We start from the raw sequence: 25172 nt of genomic DNA on the forward strand, positions 1-25172 counted from the left end.
AGAAAATGAAAAATGTAGAAGATAGAATCCCTGACTGCAAAGGGTTAACCGTTGGTTAGGGGGAAACCACAAAAGATAAGTGCAACATGTTAATAGTGGCTAGGAAAATGAATGGGGAGCTCCATCTCAGTCCTTTTGATGATCTGATGACTCGCGCACATAGACAAAAATTGTATATACAATTTCACTGGGTTTAGCGACTCACTCAAGACCATTTACAGACCTCAAAGGTAAAAATTTTTGATTTAGAGATCTCTAAAAAAGACCTTCTGATCCTTCAAAGTCTCTTGGATCAGAAATGCCAAAGTGTGAGTAATAACAGGGAACAAAGTAGAAGCAGAGAGAGAATGGGGGAAAGGAGGCATTCAGCAATTCAACAAATATTCCTCGGACATCTATTATTTATTGAGCGCTCTTAACAAGGCCGTGGGGGCAGGCTGGGTGGGGAGGAGGAAGAGGAATTAAGGCTGACACTTGCAATGATTCCTAGGCTTCTAGACCTCCAGCAGAATCCACCCGTGCCACAGCCTTTTCCTCTTGAAACAGCGTTTTCTCTTTGCTTACCTGCATCCACTCTAGCACTGCCTGCTCCGTGAATCTTCGAATACCTTGCCTGGCAGAGCACACTGCCTTGAAGGAGCATGAGCCAGGTGGGAATTTCCTGATTGCCCACCTGTAATGACTTGTTAGACTCTGAAAACACGTCCAGATTTTCCTTGTTAGGTTTCTGGGGCCAGTTTCACAGGACTGTTTACAGCATGGCTCACAGGAATAGCTAGTCCTGTCGTTAGGGGGGAAGCTCACTATATGGATCTTGATTTTTCCCATCTATAAAATGGAAAGAAGGAACTAGATCTTACATTTCTTTTTTCGAGTCTGATTTACGGTGAATGGGAAAGGAGACAGTGGCCCAAATCTAACGAGAAAAGGCCGGTTGAAGTCTACAAATTCGCTGACTTGGCATTCGCTCAGGGATGCTCTTCTACGTCTGTTTTAGGACGCGGCGGTGAGTACTGCGGGTCTGAGTGCAGCGACGGCTTATCACTGTGACAAAAAAAACAACAACCCAGAGTAGCCTCTACACTAGCGCTACTCACACCGTGAAACTCTTTTCACCCGGGAACTGGGTAACTCGGGAGTTAAGTCTCTGTACCGTTTACAGAGCATTTGCCTCCGGGTGCTCACCAACGTTACCACGACCACCGAGATGACTGCACCACCTGGAATCCTAGAGCGGGCCGGAAGTGAGCGCTGCTCCCCCGGCCTGGCGGGAACGTGGGAGCAGCTGCGTAGGCCAGGAGTGTAGTCCGCGGCCCATTTCTCTGGCGTGGCGCGAGAGGGTCCGAGCTTCTCTGAAGGGAAGTGCAGGCGGAGGGAAGGTTGTGTCTGCGCGGCGACAATCGGGCCTCCTCCGCAGACGGCTAGCCGTGTGGCAGGAGCCCTTCGCCCTCTCCACGCGGGCCTGAGCCACAGGGAGCGCCGGTTTCGGAGAGACCTGTCTGGTTTCCTTGGTGGAGCTCGTATATCTAGGCTTTATTTAGGGCCAAAGTCTCCCCAGTTTTCTGTCTCGCAAGTAACCTGCCGCTCAATCTGTGGTCCTGGAGCTTTAGTGAGTAGTTCTGTGCTCACAGTTTCCCGTCTTGTCAGAGAATGGCTTCACTTTCAATGGAATTGCTCGAGTAACTGACCTGTTGTCACCTAAACAAAATTTTTTTAGCTGCGTCTGTAATTTTTCTGGTCAACAGGGTTTTCTTATATCGAAAACTTTCCTGACCAAGAATTGACTGGGGCCTTCAAGGAAAATCTGCCTAGACCCTTGTTGGAGCGAGCCTTTCTCTAAGCTAAGCTAAGGATGGCGGCAGCCCCGGGGGCCTTCCCAGCCTTGGTTGGCCAGGCTTCAGAGGAACAGGGGGAGATTATCAAAGTAAAGGTTAAAGAAGAAGACCCTATCTGGAATCAGGAATCCTGCCTACAGAAGGATTTGTCTCATACCAGGGAACTCTCTCGTCAACGCTTCCGGCAGTTCTGCTATCAGGAGACTCCCGGACCCAGGGAAGCTCTGAGCCAACTCAGGGAACTTTGCCGTCAGTGGTTGAGCCCAGAGATACATACCAAGGAGCAGATCCTGGAGTTGTTGGTGCTGGAGCAGCTCCTGACCATCCTGCCTGAGGAGCTCCAGGCTTGGGTGCGGGAGCATCATCCTGAGAGTGGAGAAGAGGTGGTGACTGTGCTGGAAGATTTGGAGAGGGAGCTTGATGAACCTAGACAGCAGGTGAGAAATTGGAGGGGCCATCTTCTGTGAAGAATTTGAGTGCGTGGGTCCAAGGTAGAGTAAGTGGGGTTAACTTCACACTGACGGCTGCAAATTCTGGTTCTGGGCATTATTATTTGATCACTGGTGCAGACGAATAGATTCATGCTTCTGGGATAACAATTTGCATGTCAGTGATAGCTGATCCTAATAAGGAGATGGTTTAACCAAATGGGAAACCTTGGTCTATTGCTTGCAAATGGAAAATATCTCTTATTTAGTGACTGTGAGATTAAGGTAGCTATCTCTTCTTATGATCCCCGCTACTTTTACCATATATGAAAGCAAATCAGTGCAGGAATATAAGGAATACCTTCTAGGAGAGACAAATAGAAAAGTAGTCTAATTTAATGGAAAATCAGGAAATGGTGAATCATAAGATCTGGGTTCTATGATAGGCTCTGTCACTAATTAGCTGTATAATCTTGGGCACACACACTTTCTCTGGACTTTGATGACTTCATCTGTACAGTGAAGAGATTAATTGCATCATTTTCTAGATACTTTTCAGTACTTGCAGTTGTTGCTATGTGAGCCAGTATTCTGTCTTTTCCCATCACACTAGAGGTTATTTTTAAGAGAATATACTTGCTTTCTATGACTGTAATTTTAGAACATTATGGATATTGCCAAACACTGTTACATTTCTATAATGTTACTATCTATACATTTATCTGAATTCTTTTTGAGTATGAACATTGTATGTATACAGTCTGATCTGTTAAAATATGTTTTTCTGGAATGCAGAATCTTTCATATGAGATTGGTAAATAGGAAAATAAGTCAATATAATGCTGAAATTGTGCCAGCTCATATATGAGTTTTCCCAGAAAGTTGATGTTTTGGGCCACCAAGTAAGAGCAGCTGAATGCAAAGTATATGACTATAGCTGAGCGCAGCAAGTTGTGAAGACATACAGTGCATAATGTCCATCCACTTCCATATCCTTCCTCTTGGCTCTCTTGGCCCCAGTCTCTGTTTTGGAAGCCCTTATGTGCATAGTTCCCTCCCATTTTGGTGCATTTTTTGCTAAACTTTTTTGTATTTCAGAAAATGAGCAAGGAAGGGGGTTTGCAAGTGCCATAGAAGCATGCTGGTGATAAAATTTATGCTAGTGAGCACAAAAGAAGAAAAGATTTAACAACTGAAGAAAAGCTCGAAATTATAAAATGTTTTGAAATAAATGAAAGAACATGTGACACTGGGTGTGCAACTGAAATAAAAGAGTCAACTTTACGAACAATTAGAGACAATGCTGGGAAAATAAAGTTATCTAGCTGGAACAACTTCCATTGCTACAAAATTTATTGGAAGAAGGCATAAGGAAATGGTAGAAACGGAACATTTGTTTGGATTTTATACCAAAGAAAGAAGCAATCAGAGGTAACCTTTCTCAAAATTAAAGAGAAGACTTTAGCAATACATGAAGACCTTAAGAAGAAAGTGGAAGATCCTGCAGAAGTGCCTTCATTTAGTGCAAATAGTGGCTGGTTTAGTGGCTTCAAGAACTGCTATGGTTTCCACATTATTAGGATCTCTGGTGAAGCTGTGAGTGCAGAGAAGCTGCAAAGACATTTCCCCGAGTGTTAAGAAATTTGATAAAGAAGGCTATAACCTGGATCAGATTTTTAATTTTGATGAAACTAGTCTCTATTGGAAGCAAATGGCCTCAAGGGCCTGTATCTTGAAGGAGAAATCATAAGATCCGGTGTTTAAGGCTACAAAAGGTCAACTGACTGTGATGCTGGGTGGGAATGCCAATGGGAATTTAAAGCTAAAGCTTGTGTGATTTATCACTCTGCCAACCCACAAGCTTTAAAAGGAATTGTAAAGACTAGCCTGGGTGACTGCTATAAGTCTAGCAAGAGAGGCTGGATGACAGGGCAGGTATTTACTTATCGTCAAGGTGATGTTTTGTAGATGATTTCTTAAAATATTGCAAGAAGAACAATTTGTCTTTCAAAATTCTTATAATTCTCAATAATACACCAAGCCATCCTCCAACAGTTGCTGAACTTTCTTCAAATATTAAAGTTCTCTTCTTATCTCCTCATACAACTACTTTACTCCCTGATCAGGGTGTGGTCACAGTTTTTAAAGCTTATTATTTAATGATAACATTTAAGGTGTTTATTGGATCAACAGGGGGTGACAATGCACACACAGTTTTTGAATTCTGGAATTGATAGAGCATTAAACCTGCAATTGATAGTCTTGTAGAGGCCTGGAATGATGTCACCAAAGCCTGTTTGCATGGGGTGTGGTGTAAGAGTCTCCCTGATTTAATTTATGATTCTAAAGGCTTTGATCCTTCAGAAGAGCTCCCTCAAATCAAAGCAAGCTGTATTGCTCTTTCAAAGGAGATTGGATTTGAAGAAGTTGAGAGTGAAGATATTGAGGAACTGCTGCAATCTCATGCAGAGGCTCTCTCTACACAAGAGCCACAACAATTAGATGCTGAGGCTCAAATGGAAGCGTTTAAGAGGATGGTGCAGTTCAACAAGCCACCCCACAAGAGCATTTCACTTCTCAGTTATCTTCTGCTCTAAGTATGATAGAAAAGCAGTTACAGTGGATAGAAGATAATGATGCAGAACACAGCAGGATTTTACTTCGTGGCATGAGGTCCTGTTTGGAGCCATGTTAGCAGCTTCTTTATGAAAGAAAGAAAATATTTAAGCAGCAAAAACTACATGTCTTTTTATAAGTCAATATCAAAGAAATAAAAACAAGATGATGAGCCAGAACCGTCATTATATTTTTTGTAATATCACTACATTTCTTGGAAAGTGTGCAAATGCTTGTCCATCTGAACTTCTGATGATGATATCCTCTACCCTTGCCTCACCCTTTCCTTACACCTCTTTCTAACAAGATACCATCACCTTTCAAAGTAAAATCCTATACTTAATGTAACATTTCTTTATTTAATGTCTTTTTGACTCTACTTGTACTTTTATTGGAATTTCTGTAGTTTTATTAATGCTCTCCTGACAAAGTTGTGTAGAATTTAAATAGTCTACCCTACAACTTTATTTTCTCCATAAATCCTGTTATTTTTTGTGCAGTTTTGCAGAAAGCATGTTTTTTCATGAGTTCATATGTTACTGCATAGATGCCTGTACAGGCAGTCTCTTATCTCTAGCCAGCACACCTTTTGTCTTTGTTTCAAATAAACAATATTAGTTTTTTGCCTTAGGATGTACCTGTTACTTTAAAATTTTCCTCTTCTAGCTTTGTTGAAAAATGCAACCATTGGTAGGACTTGGTGTTTTGTCAATCCTGGGTAATGTTCAGGGTTATGCTCTGCTCATACTTGATAGTTTTTCATGTGACTCAGGGTTATAGAAATCTCCTAGTCTTATGGAATGTCAAGTTTGCATAAATGTTTCTCATTTTTCTTGTTTCTGTGTGATTTCTGAAGGGAGGGGGAAATGCCATTGTTGCAGACACTTTTAGCTGCCAACCCAGTATCTATTGTACATTAATTAAAAAATGTTGATTTTGTTCATGTTGGCTATGTACCTAACTAAATAATTTTCAGCTTTCCTTGTGCTAGAGTTAGCCATGCATCATAGTCTGGCCAGAGAGAAATAAGCATATTTTCTGGAAATTTCTGTAGAAGCTTTAATTTTCCTTATAAAATGGCACAGATGTGTTTAGTTCTGCCTTTTCCCACTTCCTGTCTTGAACGTCGATGTGATATCTGGAGCTGTGGTAGCCATCTTGTGACCATGACATGATGATAAGCATGAGGATGAATACCAATATGTTATGAATGGCAGAGCAGAAATATAAAGACAACTCGGGTCCCTTACAGAACTGTTAGGTATGTGAATCAATGCCAGCAACTGCCCTCCTCTGGATTTCTTAGCATATGACAAAAATAAACCCCTATTTGTTTAAGCCACTATAAGTTAGGTGTTTTAATTAATTGGGAAATACATGCATTTCTAATGAATACAGTCGTATTTACTCCACTGTTTTATGACCAAAATTTCTTATTAGATATCTTAAAAAATAAATCTGGGAATCATATAGTGAAAGACAAATGACTTTCATAACCAGTTTGAAGTAATTTCAGCTTTGTGATTTGTTTTTGCCATCCAGAGGCACCCTTTACACTTTTGTGGTAAAGGCAGAGTGGAATTCCTCCTATTCCTTCCAAGACCAGGCCCACCTACCTTGGACTAGTCCCTCTAATGGAAGTAAGAAGAAGTAAGCAAGCAGAACCCAGGGAAGCTGAGGAACACAGCCAACCAGCCAATGTCCATAGAAGCGAATTCTAAGGGGATTATCTTAATAGGTAATAACAATGAGGTATTACTATATTATAGGTTCATCTATAGCCAGGGAGGATATCTGTGTTGCTTAGAACCCAAAACTTGAAAACGATAGAAAATGAATTTCTATCTACTGTGTTAGGAGAAAACAAAACTAATTGCTTACTTTTGAAAAGGATTAAAACACTGAACTGTATTCATATGTGTAAATAAGCGTGAAAGAATCGGTAGGAAAAACTTGAAGAGTAAAGAAGAGAGCAATAGTCTCATTCGCTACTAACATACCATAAAGCCTCTTTAGGTAAAATTGTGGTAGTGACACATGAATAGCTGGATCAATGAAACCATAGAAAGTATGAAAGTGGACTGGAGCACATATGAAAACTGAGTACACAATATATGTGCCATCTCAAATCACAGTGGGGAAAATGGTGCTTTAAGTAAATGGTGTTGGGACAAAGAGATAGCCATTTCAAAAAGAAACACATGAAACCCATACCTCATACCATATTCCAGAACCAGAATAAACTTTAAATGTGTCAGAGATCAATATATAAAGTTTTAAACATCCAGGAAATAGGAGAAAACAAGCATGACTTCTTAAAATAATCTGAATGTATAGAATTACTCAAAATCTAGAAGTAATATCAAAAACCTTTATTTCTACATGAAACATTTTTTTTAAATGCAGGACAAAAAACCCCCACAAGCAAATCAATATAATAAATTAGTGAAGATATTTGCAAAATATGTCATAGGTATAAGTGAATCTCCTTAACAGAAATGCAATAAAAATAATCACGAGACATGAGCAGTTTTTTTTTTTTTTTAACAAACAAACAAATGGCTATGAGAAGATACTCGACTTCAATCATAAAAAGAGCAAATCAAAACTATACTGAGGTGCCATTTGTCACCTATCAGACTGGCAAAAATTCAAAAGCGTGGCAACACAATCTGTTGGTCTGACTGGGGAAATGTTGCTGGTAGAAGTGCAAAATGGTACCATCCCTATGGAGGGGATTTTGGCACCATCTAACACATATTTATGCATTTACGATTTGACCCAGCAATATTGCTTCTGGGAATTTACTTGGAAAATACAAGTAAGAAACAACATAGACACAGTTTTTCATTGCAGCATTATTTGTAAAAGCAAAATATTGTAAACAACCTAAATGCCCATTCGTATAAGGGTGATTGAATAAACTATGGTGTATCAATATAATGGTACTATGTACACAAAAAAAAGCATAAGCAAGATATCTATGAACTGGTATGAAATGATTTCCGGATAATATTTTTATATTAAGTGAAAAAAAAGGAGGTGTAAACTATACAATATGAAAAAATAAGTATACACACATTTGCATTTAATTTGTATATGTATTATATACACACAAATATATACATGCAGACATGTGTGTGTATACGTATGTATAATGTTTTTACTTATTTTTGCAAAAAAAAAACCCAGAGGGTAAAGCATCAACAACAAAAAATGGTTTCTTATGGGAGTGGGGGAGAGTAGAATGCAGGCTATGTGAATGTGAGCAAGACCTCTCTGGATACATATTTTGTTTTTTTTTTATATCACGTAAATGTTCTCAGTATTTAAGAAACAATACTAAATTCAGAATGATAAAAACAGAAACAAATGAACTCAACAATATATCAAATTAACATAGTAATACAGAGGAAAATAGTAATTCAGGTGGCTTGACCACAGTACTCTGACCATATACTTTTAGCGGGATACTGTCTATGGGCCTGTAAAGCTGCAAAGATATATTGAACTTTACTTAGTAGGTATGTTGTTGGAAGTGTTCTACAACACAAAGCATGGTGATTCTGAAACTCTTTTGTATTATTGTAGTTTAGAGCCAATGAGTAAATAATATATATACATTGTTATGAACTGCTTTTTTTTAACTGTGGGAGAAGGAAGATATTAATATGGAAGATGGAAAGGTGAGGAAAATTCTATAGGTATTGAAGTTGAGTTGAATTCATGTTATTTTATAAAATATATTTACCAGCTTTATCCTTGAAAGGGCCTAGAGGAGATGACACCTATTAAAAATGAGCCTACTACTACTCAATCTTTGCTACTAAACATTGTTGTCCTCCAAAATGAATAAAAATTTCTTGGGAAAAAAAACAGTTGAACTAGATCTGGGACAGGGAGAATACAATGTGGTCCTTGTATTGTTTATTCTAGAAAGCTTGGATGTGCCAAAACCCAAACCAAAACAAAACAAAAACTAGTGGGGTCATGTCAAAAGGTTGCAGGTGCCAGATCAAGGGGGCTCCCACTGGCCAAATTTGAGACAGTTTGAGCATCAAAGTGAGTGAGGATGGAATGGATTATAAAATAAGTCTATAGTGATACTCAAAAAGAGAGACAGACACCAAAGTAGGATGGACAGAAAGCTCTTTACAGAAAATTGCTAACTATTAAATGTAGAAGGAATTGTAAAGCAGAATTGTAAGCAGAAATCAATGAATGTTAAAACCATTGGGGAATAAGATATTTGCATAGTTCCAAATTATTACCAATTATTATTTATTACAGTTGGAAAAAGTGTATTTTTGAATGGATAGATCTGGTAGTTACCACCTTAACTAAGTAATCAAATTTAGCATTATCTACAATAAAATAATTTGACAACTTAATGTAACCTGTGATGTGACACAGTAAGTACACATTACTTACGTAGTATTCTTCCAAAAATGTTCTTTCCCTGCCGCCAAGCAGTCGCGTGGAGGCTGAGGCTCGGGTGCTTTCAAGATTCGACTCCATCCGTAACCCACCTCCTTGGCCGAGGAGGGCATTGCTGCTGGAGGTGTAATGGACGTTAATACTGCTCTGCAAGAAAAAAAATGATCAAATTAAAAATACTGGGTTTTTGTTCCTCAAAAAACAAAGAAAGAAAAAAAAAAGTTTAACCAGAATCTACTTGTGAAGAAACAATTAGGCAAGTCCCTAATGTGCGATATTCTATAAGATAAGTAGCCCTGACTTTTCAAAATTTAATGTCATAAAAAAGTCAGGAAAAAAAAAAGTCAGGGGGCTTCCCTGGTGGCGCAGTGGTTGAGAGTCCGCCTGCCGATGTAAGTGACACGGGTTCGTGCCCCAGTCTGGGAAGATCCCACATTGCCGCGGAGCGGCTAGGCTTGTGAGCCATGGCTGCTGAGCCTGCCCGTCCGGAGCCTGTGCTCCGCAACGGGAGAGGCCACAACAGTGAGAGGCCCGCGTACAGGAAAAAAAAAAAAAAATCAGGAAATGATTTTAGATTCAAAGAAGCAAAAGAGATATAATAACCAAAAACAATGTATAAATATTGAATGGATCATGGACTTAAAAAAAGCAAACATAAAATGCAGGTGACCCTTGAACACCTATGGGGGTGAGGGGTTAGGGGCATCGACTTTCTGCACAGTTGAAAATAGTCCTCCCTATACATGGTTCTTCCATATCTGTTTCTGCATATGCGGATTCAACCAACCAGGGATCGTGTAGTATTTACTGTAGTAGTTACTATTGAAAATAATCCGCCTATAGATAGTCACCCAAGGGTTAAACCAATGTTGTTCAAGGGTCAACTGAATGTATGGGGACAATTGGGTAAATTTAATTATAAACCGAGTACTAGATCATTGGTGTAAGGAAGAGATAAATGTTTTCTTTTCACCCAACAGTTATCCACTTTGATTGGCTTTTTTTTTCTCCCATCCATAACACACTGCGCTAATGTTTTCCACATTTAGTCTAAAACAACTATCAGATTTCTTCCTGGGTTTAACAGTTCAGTTAGTTCCTATTAGATAATTTGCATACCCCCCAAATATTTACTTTTAATTGCTCACACTGAAACCCATTTACAATTTTCTTCTGGTTAGGAGGAAAATTAGGAAAGATTCCTTTAATGTGCTTCCATTGTTATTCCCTAAAACAGAAACCACGAGGATGCGTATCAACTCCTGTTCAATGCAGACAGTTTCTGTTGTATGGCTCTGGCTTTATTCGTCCCAGCATTTTTTATTTCTCTCCTTATTCTATCTTGCACTCCTCTTAAGAATTCAATGAAGACTTTTTTTTCTTCTTATATCCATTCTGTTTCAGTAGAAGAATGTTATGAAGTTTAGCTATGGTTTGTGCAGTGATGTGATTAATATTATATTAGTTTCCAAATGTACCTGTTTATCCGCAGGTCCCACAGGACACATACGGGCAGGAAGTTCCTATGGAAGAAATGACTCTTCTAGATACTGCAAAGGCGTCCTTAGGTACCCATCTCCAGACTATAGAGGACGGAATGGAATGTGAATCTCCAGAGCCACATGCACTTCAAGATAATGGTGAGGATAAGTTAGTCTTTGGAAGGAGGATGAGATTTGGGAGGAGGGAAGTGTCCATTCATGGAAAGCTTATCAAATTTTATTCCATTGCAGCTTCTACTGAATATGGCTGAAGGAAAGGTCAACGAGTGTAGTGGAATGCTATTAAAGAAGTTGAATTAAGCAGTCATGCAATAATGTAAAAAATAGTTGAACACAAGATTTTTCATGGATATTTTGCAATGGAATTAAGTACCTATGGATAGATAAATCAGAGATGCCTCTGTATGTAAATGCTGATCACTTGTCAATGTAGACATGGGTCCCATTTCTGTAGCCTCTGCCCCCAATTCTTGTTACATATGACTGTTTAAGACTTGGAAATACTACTTCGATATTCTACTGAAGAAAATGGAATTTCTGAAGTCTATGTCCACTAGAGATCTAAGGACTATTAACAGTGTAATGTGTGGTGGAGGTGGCAGCACAGGCTGGCCTAGTTATGGAGTAGCTGTCTTTTCCCAAAGGCTTAAGTATAATTGATATAATTTTCTTTTTTTCTTTTCTTATAACCCTAGCAACTCCTTATTCTCTGCTTATCCTAGACCTACTAACATTGATTGTGCTAATTTCTGAAGCTCATATTCTCAGATTACATATTCTGAAGCTCTGGTTCTCATTCACGCTGCCCTGTATTTCTTTCCTCCCCCCAGTTTATCCTTGTTTACCTTCTGTTATGTTCATGGCTCCATAGCATGATGCAAAATGTATCAGTGTGGAAAGAAATACTATCTATATAATGGTCTTTTCAGTCACATTTTGAAATACCACTTATTGTGAGTGTTGTCATCCTCATTATAAAGTTAACAAATTTTTATCCAACACTTTTTTTTTTTGTGGCCACACCCAAGGCTTGCAGGATTTTAGTTCCCTGACCAGGGGTTGAACCTGGACCACACAGCAATGAAACCACCTGAGTCCTAGTCACTGGACCACCAGGGAATTCCCTATCTGACACTTTTCTATGTAGTAATGTGTTAGATAATGGAAAAGATACTGGAGGAAAAAGTGATCCCTGCTTCTTTAGAAACTTACAATCTTGTTAGTTCTATGAAACAGTTAAAGAAGAAAGTGCTACAGTGCTAGTTTGTGTTGTGAATAAATTATGTCCTCAAGAAAGGAGAACTCACTGTAAGCTTAAATTAAATGATCAGGCAAGTCTTGTTGGAACCATTGAGACTTAAGTAAGGCCAAAACACACAGTAACATATTAATTTGAAGTTTTGGAAGTTATGAACATTTGAGAATGATTTAAATTTACCAATTCAATATTTGTTATGCAAATTAGTAGTATAAACAATGTTGACTTGAGAGAAAGTATTTTTTCCAAGCAGCTGTAAGACTTTAGAGGTGATATGCTAATTCCAAATTATTCTTTTTGATTTTTTCAAAATAGTTTCCTTAAGACTAGCCAAATTTGATTTATTCTAAGTGTTTCTGTTATTATGAATATTCTAAACATTTATTTTAATATGCTATATTAAGTCAGAGCGTTTTCACTACTTCAGGTTCATCTGCTACTCTTTCTTTATTAAAATCAGTAATAAAAAAAAAATTAGTAATAAGATTATTGGTATTGGGTTTATAGTTTCACAAGCACCGAAAAGGAGCTCATGCAAATATATGATGTTGAAACTTCAGCCCCAAATGTTGCTATAACAGCTAACCTGACTGAATAAAACAAAATGTGGTATAGTCTGGGGCTTTAAAAATATCTATGACTGTATTTCTGAGACTTCTCTAGCCAAAAAAAAATGTTCTTGTGTAATTAATAAATAAATGAAAAAATAATAACATCAGTTTGCTCCCTGTTTTACATAAAACAGTGCTTTACTTTAAGGCTAACCCTGGATACTGCTCTGGAAAGTCACATCCTGGCTTTCTACTCTTTACTATATCAGAACTCTTTGTTCCTGGGTTGAGTTCTTCATTTACCCTCTCTATTCCTCCAAAGGTAGACTCCCTAACCAAAATTGTATTCCCCCTCTTGTGTGTCCATAGCATCTACTTATACTCCCAGCTCTCTCTAGTGGCTACTTGAGCAATATACATATTTTAAATTATATTCCCAAATAGTCTAACTGATTTTTTTCTTTATATTTTAGGGTCATTTTTGTGGCTTTCCATGATGTCTCAAACCATGGGTGATGATAACTTTAGTAGCTTAGATACTAATGAAGCAGAAATCGAACCAGAAAACATGAGAGAAAAGTTCTTCAGAAGCTTAGCAGTGTTACTGGAAAACAAGAGTAATAATACCAAGATATTTTCTAAAGCAAAGTACTGTCAATTAATAAGGGAAGTGAAAGAGGCTAAGGCCAAGGCAAAAAAAGAATCAGTTGACTACCGTCGCTTGGCTAGATTTGATGTGATCCTGGTGCAAGGACATGAGAAGCTGATTGAGGCTGTAAATGGGGAAACAGATAAAGTACGGTATTATTTACACAGTGAGGATTTATTTGACATACTGCATGATACACATCTCAGCATTGGACATGGTGGACGTACCCGCATGGAAAAAGAGTTACAAGCAAAATACAAGAACATCACAAAAGAAGTTATAATGCTATACTTGACACTCTGCAAACCATGCCAACAGAAAAATTCAAAACTCAAGAAAGTTCTAACATCGAAGCCAATTAAGGAAGTTAACTCAAGATGCCAAGTAGATCTTATAGACATGCAGTTGAATCCTGATGGGGAGTATAAATTTATCATGCATTATCAAGACCTTCGTACAAAGTTGAGTTTTTTGCGGTCATTAAAATCTAAAAGGCCTAAAGAGGTTGCACACGCTCTTTTAGATATTTTTACAATTATTGGAGCACCCAGTGTTCTACAGTCTGACAATGGGAGGGAATTTTCAAGCCAGATTGTCAGTGAACTTAGTTATATTTGGCCAGAACTGAAAATTGTCCATGGGAAACCTCAGCCCTGCCAAAGTCTAAATTCTGTAAATCAAACTAATGAGGATATCCAAAATCGGATCATCTCCTGGATGCAAACTAACAATTCATCACACTGGGCTGAATTTTTGTGGTTTATTCAGATGACCCAAAATCAACCCTATCACAGAGGCATGCAACAGACTCCATGTGAGGGTACATTTAGCTCCGAAGCTAAACTGGGCTTGTCTCATTCTCAGCTAACTGAAGAACTTATTGCCAGCCTGAACACAGAAAATGAATTGGAACAGGCCGACAAGGAATTAGAAAATACTCTAAGAGCCCAGTATGAAGAAAATATTGAGACTGGAACAGATAGTAGTGATATTGAAGAAAATCTTTCTATTTCTCCTAAGATAGCCCAAAAAACTCCTCCTGAAAGCAGACTGAATTTTTTATCTTGTGTAGTTTGTGAAAAAGAATGCACAGGTGTTAATAGTTGTGTATCATGTGATAGAAACGTCCATGCAATCTGTGGAGTGCCCTCTCAACGTGAGACTGATGGTTATCACCATAGAATAACTTGTAGTCTTTGCTATGAGACCACTACAATGAAAAGGAAACATGATGAGATTCCAAGAAGTTTGACTGTTCAACCCTCCAAAATGTTAAAGCCATCGGAGACACCATTTTCATCAGACAAAGTAGGAGACTGGGTAAGAGTGAGTGTCTGCTGTAGATCAAAGCAGGGGAAGAGCCTCATACTTTACTGTGACCATGATGAGTGAGAAATTTTTGACATGGCGTACTAAAGCACAATTATGGCCATCTTGTGTATATTTTCTCCAAAGAAAGGCCAATTACATTTAATGTCCTCCCTCCACTCCTTTTTTCAAGTTGGAAGTTATAACCTTGGATGCAGCTTTGTTTATTGTTCTGGGGTGAAAAACAGTAGTATCTCTTACTTATTTCTGATGTCAGGCATTTCTTAGTGGAATGAGAAAGCTAGGGGATAAATGGTATGCATGATGGTATGTTTCTATAGAAGGATAAATTTGGGGACAGATGAATTTAATGTTATTTTGTTTTAATTATATGTGAGTTTGGGTTGAGGGGTAAGCTAAGAAAGGGCATCTCAGGTCAAGTGAAGAAATATTTAGGAAGGGCAGGGGATGATAAGTTTGGTTGGGAGATATGGATTTGTGTTGGGAAAGAGTTTGGTTTTCTGATTTAAATGCAGAGTGTGAAATAAGACCAATGAGGCTAATATGTGTTCAGGTAAGTGTTTTGAAATGTGAAGCTTACACATGATTTGGGCCAGTGGTACTCAGAGTTTGTTCTTCAGACTAGTGCTGGTCTGCAAACTGTTTATACTAGTCCATAATTAGGTAAGTACACAAATTTGAGAGTATTTGGAAAGTTACAACAATTTAACATTGCTGCAATGCCCAAGCACGTGATTAATGAACTCATCTTTTCAAATAGAATATTCAATTTGGGTGTTAAACTCTCAAGGTGAGTCACATGTGGTAGCAGCTCTACATTAGTCAAGCACAATAGGTTCATATTAAAATGTGTGATATAGGGGTTCCCTGGTGGCGCAGTGGTTGAGAGTCTGCCTGCTGATGCGGGGGACACGGGTTCGTGCCCCGGTCCGGGAAGATCCCACAGGCCGTGGAGCGGCTAGGCCCGTGAGCCACGGCAGCTGAGCCTGCGCGTCCGGATCCTGTGCTCCGCAACGGGAGAGGCCACAACAGTGAGAGGCCCGCGTACCGCAAAAAAAAAATGTGTGATATGCTATGATTAGCTTGTCAGCTGTAACCCAAAAGTGTATAAAACTCTGAGAAAATGTAAGTATTTATTTATCTTTATAACTTAATTTAAAAATCATTTTATATTTTTAATCAAGCCTAGTTTTGGGGTTTTTAAAAGTTTTTTAAAGTATAGTTGATTTACAATATCATGTTAGTTTCAGGTATAAAGAACAGTGATTCAGTTCTATATATATTTTCTTTTTTCAGATTCTTTTCCCTTATAGGTTATTATAAAATATTGAGTATAGTTCCCTGTGCTATACAGTAGGACCTTGTTGGTTATCTATTTTATATATAGTAGTGTATATATATTAATCCCAACCTCCTAATTTATCCCTCCCCTCCTCTTTCCCCTTTGATAACCATAAGTTTGTTTTCTGTGTCTGTGAATCTCTTTCTGTTTTGGATATAAGTTCATTTGTATCTTTTTTTTTTTTTCAGATTCCACATATAAGTGATATCATGTATTTGTCTTTCTCTGGCTTATTTCACTTAGTATGATAATCTCTAAGTCCATCCATGTTGATATATATATATATATATATATATATATATACCACATCTTCTTTATCCATTCATCTTTTGATGGACATATAGGTTGCTTCCATATCTTGGCTATTGTAAATAGCGCTGCAATGAACAGTGGAGTGCATATATCTTTTTGAATTAGAGTTTTCTCTGGATATATGCCCAGAAGTGGGATTGCAGAATCATATGTTATTTTTAGTGTTTTGAGGAACCTCTATACTGTTCTCCATAGTGGCTGTACCAATTTGCATTCCTACCAACAGTGTAGGAGAATTCCTTTTTCTCCACACCTCTCCAGCATTTATTATTTGTAGGCTTTTTGATGATGCGAGCCTAGTTTTTGATTTCTAGTTTAACATTATTAAAGACAAAAGTAAAAATTGTATTATTTATTTTTAATTCTAATTTGCAGATGGAAAAACAAGCTTCACTGGACTTTTTTGTGAAGAAAAGACATACCTTTTCTGAATATGGCAGTAGTAGTAAAAGAATTGGTAACAATGAAAGTCATCCTGAGGAAGTGAAAACCAAGAGAGTTCATACTAGCTTTACTCGGAAGTATGATCCCTCATATATTGAATTTGGTTTTGTAGCTGTAATTGATGGTGAAGTGCTGAAACCACAGTGTATTATTTGTGGAGATGTACTGGCTAATGAAGCAATGAAACCATCGAAACTTAAGCGGCATCTATATTCAAAACATAAAGAAATAAGTTCACAGCCAAAAGAATTCTTTGAAAGAAAGAGTACTGAATTGAAAAGCCAACCAAAGCAGGTGTTCAATGTTTCTCACATAAACATTAGTGCTTTGCGGGCTTCTTATAAAGTAGCACTTCCGGTTGCTAAGTCTAAAACACCATACACAATTGCCGAGACACTAGTGAAGGACTGCATCAAAGAAGTTTGCTTAGAAATGTTGGGTGAATCTGCAGCAAAGAAGGTAGCGCAAGTGCCACTTTCCAATGACACCATAGCACGACGTATTCAGGAACTGGCAAATGATATGGAAGACCAACTCATAGAACAAATAAAACTAGCCAAGTATTTTTCACTGCAACTTGATGAATGCAGAGATATTGCTAACATGATAATTCTTTTAGTATATGTGAGGTTTGAACATGATGATGATATAAAGGAAGAATTCTTTTTTTCAGCCTCTTTACCAACAAACACAACTAGCTCAGAACTTTATGAAGCTGTGAAGAATTATGTTATCAATAAATGTGGTTTGGAATTTAAGTTTTGTGTAGGAGTGTGTTCTGATGGTGCAGCTTCCATGACAGGAAAACATTCTGAAGTGGTTACCCAGATTAAAGAACTTGCACCAGAATGTAAAATAACACATTGCTTCATTCATCGAGAAAGTCTTGCTATGAAAAAAATATCACCTGAACTAAATAGTGTGCTTACTGACATAGTAAAAATTGTGAATTATGTAAAATCTAATACGTTAAATTCAAGATTATTCTCTTTATTATGTGATAATATGGAAGCTGATCATAAGCAACTGTTATTGCATGCTGAGATACGGTGGTTATCACGGGGAAAAGTTCTATCAAGAATGTTTGAAATACGAAATGAACTCTTAGTATTTCTGCAAAGCAAGAAACCAGTTTGGTCCCAACTTTTCAAAGATGTGAATTGGACAGCCAAACTTGCTTATTTATCTGATATCTTCAGTATTTTTAATGATCTTAATGTTTGCATGCAAGGAAAGAATGCAACATGTTTTTCAATGGCAGATAAGATTGAAGGACAAAAACAAAAGTTAGAAGCTTGGAAAAAAAGAGTTTCTACAGATTGTTATGACATGTTCCATAACTTAACAACAGTTATCAGTGAAGTAGGTAATGATCTTGATATTGCATATCTGCGAAAAGTTGTCAATGAACATCTTACAAATTTGTTAGATTGTTTTGAATTGTATTTTCCATCAAAAGAAGATCCACGCATAGGAAATTCATGGATACAAAATCCATTTCTTTCATCAAAAGATAATTTAAGTTTAACTGTAACCCTACAGGATAAGTTGTTGAAGCTGGCTACTGATGAAGGATTGAAAATGAATTTTGAAAATACAGCATCACTTGCTTCATTTTGGATAAAAGTTAAAAATGAATATCCTGAGCTTGCTGAGATTGCTTTAAAATCTCTTCTTCTGTTCCCCTCAACATACCTCTGTGAGACTGGGTTCTCTACATTAAGTGTTATTAAAACAAAACATAGAAACAGTTTAAATATACATTATCCCCTGAGAGTAGCGTTGTCATCAATCCAACCTAGATTAGACAAATTAACAAGCAAGAAGCAAGCTCACTTATCACATTAAATTTTTAAAATACTGATTTATAAGGTTTTAATTCAAAGTATGCATATAGGCATTATGGAAGTGTGAAAAGTTATGATTAAGTTGACAATTCTCTATATAAATTGCCTGTATGTAAACAAAAGTGTACAGTTTTTATAATTTTCTTATTTTTCCCCGTTATATTTGTTATATTTATTAAGATATAATTTTAAATCTGTTCATTCTAATATTAAAAAGATTTGTCTTGTATTTTGTATGTCTTTTCATTATTGCATTTTATTAGGATATTAAGATGGTAGGATGACTTCAGGAGGGGAATAATTTCTTTGAAATGACAGACTTCATCAGTGAAGGGAAGTGAATTCAAGGGGTGGAATTAGAATTTGAATGCAAGGGAGGGGGTCAGTAAGATGTTAAGTTTGTTAAACTGATCCTGGGTGGTTTGGTTGGAAGTTGATAATAAGTTTGTTTTGTTGGTGTATGTTCAGATGCAGTGTTTAAGTGGGTAAGGTGGGGGAAAGCTATCAATGCTTATAAAAGCTCAAATGGGAAACAACCCAAATGTCTGTTCACAGAATAAAATGTACTGTGTTTATTCAACAACTAGAATACAGTAGTAAAAATGAGTTATTGTGGAGGAAATTCTGGGGTGTGATGAAATGTTCCATCTTGATTGTGGTGGTGTTTACTATTAGCCATATGCAAAGTTGTCAATCAGGGTCCCAGATGAGTGTTATCTGGGTATACAGGAGACTGCTGTCAAGAACTACCTTGTTCTTACTCCTCTTAATTGACTGCAATTTCATCTTTCATCCTTTCTCCTACTTCTCATCCCAAATACGTAGCAACAATAGATTATATTGACTGAATTTCCACAGCGCCCACACTAGCCCAGCTTATCGTTACCAAAATTGATACTCATGTTTCCCAAACTATGAGCTTAAAAGCCACAAAATTGAATACTTTCAACACAGACAAGGAGGAGATGACCAAATAAAGAAAATTTTTAAAAGAAAAATCCTGAGTTTGGCAAATGAGAAACAATATTGGATGGTAGTTGTGATAAATTATTATTATTCAAAAGTATTTACTGCCTCTTCCTGGGGTAAGATTATACTGCCCCACTCCACAGATATCAGATTTGACTCATTTACTTCACTCTGGATAATGAAATGTGAGCAGACCTGACATGTTACTTTTGGGCACAAAACAAGAAACAGTCCTTGATTTGCCATATCTTTTTTCTTCCTCTGTCAAGATGCCATCAGTGTTTCAAGTTGAGGTGGCTCCATTATCCTGGGCGGAGTCATGATGGACAAATAGCAGGAACAGGGTATCTGTTATGGTAAGCCACTTTTATTCTTGGGGTTGTTTGTTTCTGCGGCACTGCGAAAATGCTGTACTGACAATGTGATTGAATTAGCACCAGAAAATGACTTCGTCTTAACTCCAGTGGTTCTTTGTCTGAACAAACTTGAACAAGTCCTTAAACATTTTTGGAGTTGAATATAAAATAAAGATGATAATATGCTCAGCATTTGGGGTTGTCACTGATGTTCAAAGAAGAAATAAATCCAGAAGCTTTTGGCAAATTCTAAAGTACTAGAGAAATGTAAGGTATTACAATATTTTCACTCAAAGTCTGGACTCAGACGTGGTGTCTATGGCATCATTTTAGCTTCTGTGTTGCTGTGAGGCATAGTAATCATCACATTGTCAGGCCCTTTGTTCAGTCACTGAAATGTGCACAAACTGCATATGCATAAGACAGAAAAAGAAGATATGAGGATATTTCTCAAAAGAACAAAGAAAAATGATGAATTCAATAAAAGTTACTTTTGAAACCCGCTCATTGCTAGGTTCTGTGGCTTAGTTGGTTAAAGTGCCTGTCTTGTAAACAGTGATAGATCCTGGGTTCGAATCCCAGTAGGGCCTCCTTTGCACATTTCTTTAGCCCTGAGAAGGGATGAGGAAATTGTCCGTATAAAAGTACTACAGTACCCCCTGCCTCCTCCTGACTCCGGAAAAAGTCAGAACCCTAAAAATTAGTTTAAACTTCCGCAACTCTCTTCTTCCCATCACAAAAAGGCAAGTGAACTTGCGAGGGCCATTTTCTGGGGAAATACAGATAGTTGTCCCGGGAGGGGTTCAGAGAAGTGTCGAATATGCACATTCTTGCCATTTGCGACAACATGGATTGACCATGGCTATCAGAGGGGAGGGTAGTGGAAGGATGAGTGAAATAGGGAGATTAAGAGGTACAAAATTCCAGTTGCAAAATGAATGAGTCATGGAGGTGAAATGTACAGCATGGGGAATATAGTCAAAAATATTGCAATATCTTTGTATGGTGACAGATGGTAACTCGAGTTATCATGGTAATCATTTTGTAATAAAATATCAAATCACTACATTGTGCAACTGAAACTAATATAGTGTTATAGGTCAAATATACTTCAATTAAAAAAACTTTCCATAAATAAAAGAAAACCTGAATCAACATAAAAAATATTTCATTAGCCCCACTGGCACTAGCATTTCTACAGTGTTGAAATAGAGTCTTGCATTTAACAAGTTAAATGAGTTTGTTGGGTTATAGATAATGGTTTTTCATCTATCTTTTTATCTAGTTTGTTATATTTTTTTCCCCATTTTCAGTTTGTCCATTTATTTTACATGTAATTCCAGATATGTGGAAATCACATATGCTGCTTGCAAAAGTGTTTGTAGTAAAGTCACTTGCTGTGACTCAGTTAAGTCCACTCCTAAGTACACATCTGTCTTGCAGTCATTCAGCTGAAATGAAATGGTCACTGTACCCAAATGATTCAAATGGCAAGACTGATAATGCTACACATGCACCAAGAGGATATGAAAATGTTTATCACTCACATAATGACGCTCTCTGGGAGAGCAGGGGAGGCTCACAGGTAAGTCCAAAAACAGCTTGGAAGAGTAAGGAAGGGTGATGGGCTTTGGCTTTTATTGGGTTAGAGGGTGGGCTGGCGGGTGAAGATTCCTGAGAACCAGGACTAGTGTGGTTTGATCTTTCCTCTGAGAGAGCTTAAGCACTTTCTTATGGGCTGGCTTAGATGTGAGTGAGAGTGATGGGTCTTGAAAGCTGTCAGTAAATATCAAAAATGGAGTCAACCTCTTAATTACAATACTCAATAGGAACTTGTGCACAGGTCCACAAAAAAGCATATACAACAGTGTTCCTAACAGCCCTATTCATTATATGCCCAAACTGGAAACAACCCATACATCCACCACTAGAATGGATAAATTGTGGCATATTCATACAATATGACTATATATATGGCAATAAAAAATATTGTTAAATGCAAAAACATGGATGAATCTCATAGTGCTGCACAAAAGTAGCCAGGCATAAAAGAGTACTTATTATATAATTCTACTTATATGTTATTAAAATGTGCAAACCTAACAGATGATATCAGAGTCAAAAGACTGGTTACCCTTATGAGGAAGTCATTAGGAGGCACGTGAGAGGGGCTTCTGGTGTGCTGGTAATGTTCTATTTCTTGACACAGACAGCCTAAGTGACAAAACTTAATTCTGGATCCCATTTGATGGAAATAGTGGCAATAAGTTGGAACAAAAGATCTGAGTGAGAGTTCATAGATATATTCCCTTTGTAAATATTCAGTGATACATTAATACATATATATTCAGATACATACCTACATAAATATAAGTATTCTATATATGCTCATGTTTGGGCACTTTCCTGAATGTTTGTTACACTTCAATTAAAAAAAGTAGTTTGCTTTAAAAAGAAAAACAAAGTCACCAATTAGGAAAGAGAACATTGCCATTATTTTAGAAGTTCCATTTGCCCCACTCCACTTTACACCTCTCTCTCATCTAAGATAACCACAGTATTAATGCTTGTGATAATCACTCCCTTGATTTTACTTAATAGCTTTACTACTTATATATGTATCCATAAAACAATAGATTATTTAGTATGCTTAGCTTGTGATTTCTATAGATGATACCATGTATTTGTTTTGGAATGTTTTTTTGTTATTGAAATGTTAACATCTCATTCTGTGTGATTTCTAGATTTTTCTTTATTGCATATAATTGTTTTTGTAAATTTTTATAGCTGTCATGAAAATGTGTTAAAACTGACACTATAATAAGCATACGACCTGTTTAAAAAAAAAAAGACATTTCTGTTTCTTCCTTTCTTTCTTCCTTACACCTTTTTTTACTCTCCTTTTGTCTAGTAGGGAATAGAAGTGGCAGTTCCTGGTTTACTCCATGTGTTCCCAATTTCAAACAGAATGTTTTGAATTTTTTGCCCTTAAGTATTGTTTTCTGCAGACTATTTTTGTATTTTAAAAATCAGGTTAAAGAACTTTCCTTCTGTTTCCAAATTGCTGTACCATTAGTGGACACTGAAATTTATTAAATGCTTTTTTCTGTCTGTACGGAGGTGAACAAAACTTTTTCCCTTTAATTTCTTGATATGCTGGTTTTGATATTAGGATGAAAGTAGGCTTATAAAATGAGATGGGGAGGCTTCCATCTGTTACTATATTTGGAAGTATTTGTGTCCAGTTGAAATTATTGTCTCTGGAATGTTTTATAGAACTTCCAGATTAAAATATCTGGGTTTGGAGTTTTCTCTGTGGAAAAAATTTTGACTATTTATTCAATACATTTAATGTATTGAATTTAGCGAAATTTTTATTTTTTATTTGTTTTTTGCAGAATTGCTGTTTCATTTAAAATTTCAAATTAATTGGGCAAAATTCTTTACACCATTGCACATTCTGATCCACCTTCTGGAATACTCTTCTAATGCGGTTTTGTTTTTTTTTTTGGTTAACTTTTCGCATCTTGTAGATTTCAGTTCCTGGAAGGCTTACTGAAGACTGGGTTAAGGATAGAGCCCAAGCAGTCTGTCACTTTGGCCTGATGTGGCCCAGAGAACCAGGGTGGTGCTTTCCTGGAAAGCAAGAGAAAGAGCGCAGCCTCCTCAGGGTGCAGTCGCTGCTCAGAAGCGCTTTTGAGAAAACACTGTTTCTCCAGCACCTCTAAATTGTGCAAAACCTATGTAACCGACTTTGGGGGGCCGGGAGCCAGAATGTGCTGAGAAGGCAGGTTGGATAAAGACCAAAATCCGACCCTCCCAGTTCCTATTAATGGGGGATGAAGTCCCCCAGATGCCTCGGATTCCAACCGGGTTGCTTTCACCACGCCCACAGCACCCCCAGGAAGAGGGTCCAAAGCAGGCGGTGTTGAGTAACCCGGCCAGCCTCGAGCGCGCCTTCCCACCACCCGTGTGCTCTCCTCGCCCGCGCCATCTGTAGTGGGGGATCGGGATCCACTGAGATGAGGGCGGCTGGGGAAAATGAGGTGCCGGAAAGAAAATATACGAGCACAAATTGACTCAAAACCCCTCCTTTCTAACCTGAAGTCTGGCTCCTTACCTCTGAGCTACACAACACCGCAACCCAGTGGCTGCACAAGAGGAGGGCCATTTTCTAATTGCTCGCTAAGTGCAACTGTTGGGCTTTTTAACATAGGTCTCCCTGGAGGGTATTCAGCGGGTCTATTCATCGTGGTTGAAGCAGTCTTGGCAGGATTGGGCGCCCAGCTGAGAGGGTGGCAGGAGGGGTCTTTCTTGTGATTTTCATTTATTCCCGGAGGGTCTTAATTCTGACTCTGTATTCATTCTGAAGGTAAACCGAGCGTTTGTAGCCGTGATTACAGAGGGACATTCAGTCCTTTTCTCCTATTTCTTTACAGGTTAATGCAACCGGCTGAGAGAGGCATCACAATGCAAGTGTAAAATTTTGTTCAGAGAAGAAATTTGGTGTCAAACTAAGGGCAGGAGTTTGGAGAAAAGCGAAATTTCCATTTTGTCTTAGCCTCTTACCATAATTTCTTGAGGAAGTTACTTGGCTTTTGTATCAATGACACCATCTTTTAAATAAGATTAATAAGGAAGGCCTCTCTTCGTAAGAATTATATGAATACTAAATAATACAGAAATAGTCCAGAGTCTCAACACTTGTAATATTTTTCACAACTGGAACGTTGTAGGACCACGTGGCCTAATGGATAAGGCGTCTGACTTCGGATCAGAAGATTGAGGGTTCGAATCCCTTCGTGGTTGTAAGTCCCTTTTTCACGTTCCGGTTCGCTTTTCCCAGGCATCACTATCCCAGCTCTCAGATTCCAAATTATAACATCCGAGCACTCCAGAGATCTCCCCTGTGGTATGATTGATTCAGTAAGTGGGGTCGGCGCCAGCCCCCTGCATCCAGCCGCTCGTACTTTAGAAGTCCTTGGCCAGACAGGCACACAGATGTGGGAATAGGGAAAAGCGCCAGCCCTGGTCTTCCTGACCCTCTTCTAGTGGGTTGGGTGAGCACAGTGAGCGAGGTGGGTGCGACAGGGCACAAATGTCAAGGAATTTTGCTGGCTGGTCAGGCAGTGCCGGGACGTCTCTGTTATTTTAGCGTGAGACGACCCTCACTCTTTCATTGGTTTTCAGTTGGTTCTCGGCAATTTGACGCTGAAAACGCGTCTTTATGTTGAGAGATTTGTTTTTTTGAAGTCAGTTTAAATGTCGCCCCCTTGCGAAAGGAAAACTTGCCACAT

The 25172-nt window shown here is 38.0% G+C and overlaps 1 protein-coding gene and 2 non-coding genes across 3 annotated transcripts; all 3 read left to right on the forward strand.

The window, feature by feature from the left end:
- The first annotated feature begins 1609 nt into the window (after positions 1-1609).
- Positions 1610-18698, forward strand: SCAND3 (SCAN domain containing 3). The gene is made up of 4 exons (XM_024764296.1): positions 1610-2272; positions 10809-10956; positions 13101-14596; positions 16635-18698. Exons 1-4 carry the CDS (start codon positions 1853-1855, stop codon positions 18549-18551), a joined length of 3981 nt encoding a protein of 1326 aa, XP_024620064.1. The 5' UTR covers positions 1610-1852; the 3' UTR covers positions 18552-18698.
- Positions 18699-20388: 1690 nt separating this feature from the next.
- On the forward strand, positions 20389-20465 carry TRNAT-UGU (transfer RNA threonine (anticodon UGU)). Its single transcript has one exon. It is a non-coding gene; the product is annotated as a tRNA-Thr (tRNA).
- Positions 20466-24611: 4146 nt separating this feature from the next.
- Positions 24612-24684, forward strand: TRNAR-UCG (transfer RNA arginine (anticodon UCG)). The gene has a single exon. It is a non-coding gene; the product is annotated as a tRNA-Arg (tRNA).
- The last annotated feature ends 488 nt before the right edge of the window (positions 24685-25172 follow it).

The sequence above is a fragment of the Neophocaena asiaeorientalis genome, unplaced genomic scaffold (assembly GCF_003031525.2).
Source record: "Neophocaena asiaeorientalis asiaeorientalis breed wild unplaced genomic scaffold, Neophocaena_asiaeorientalis_V1.1 scaffold239, whole genome shotgun sequence".
NCBI lineage: Eukaryota > Metazoa > Chordata > Mammalia > Artiodactyla > Phocoenidae > Neophocaena > Neophocaena asiaeorientalis.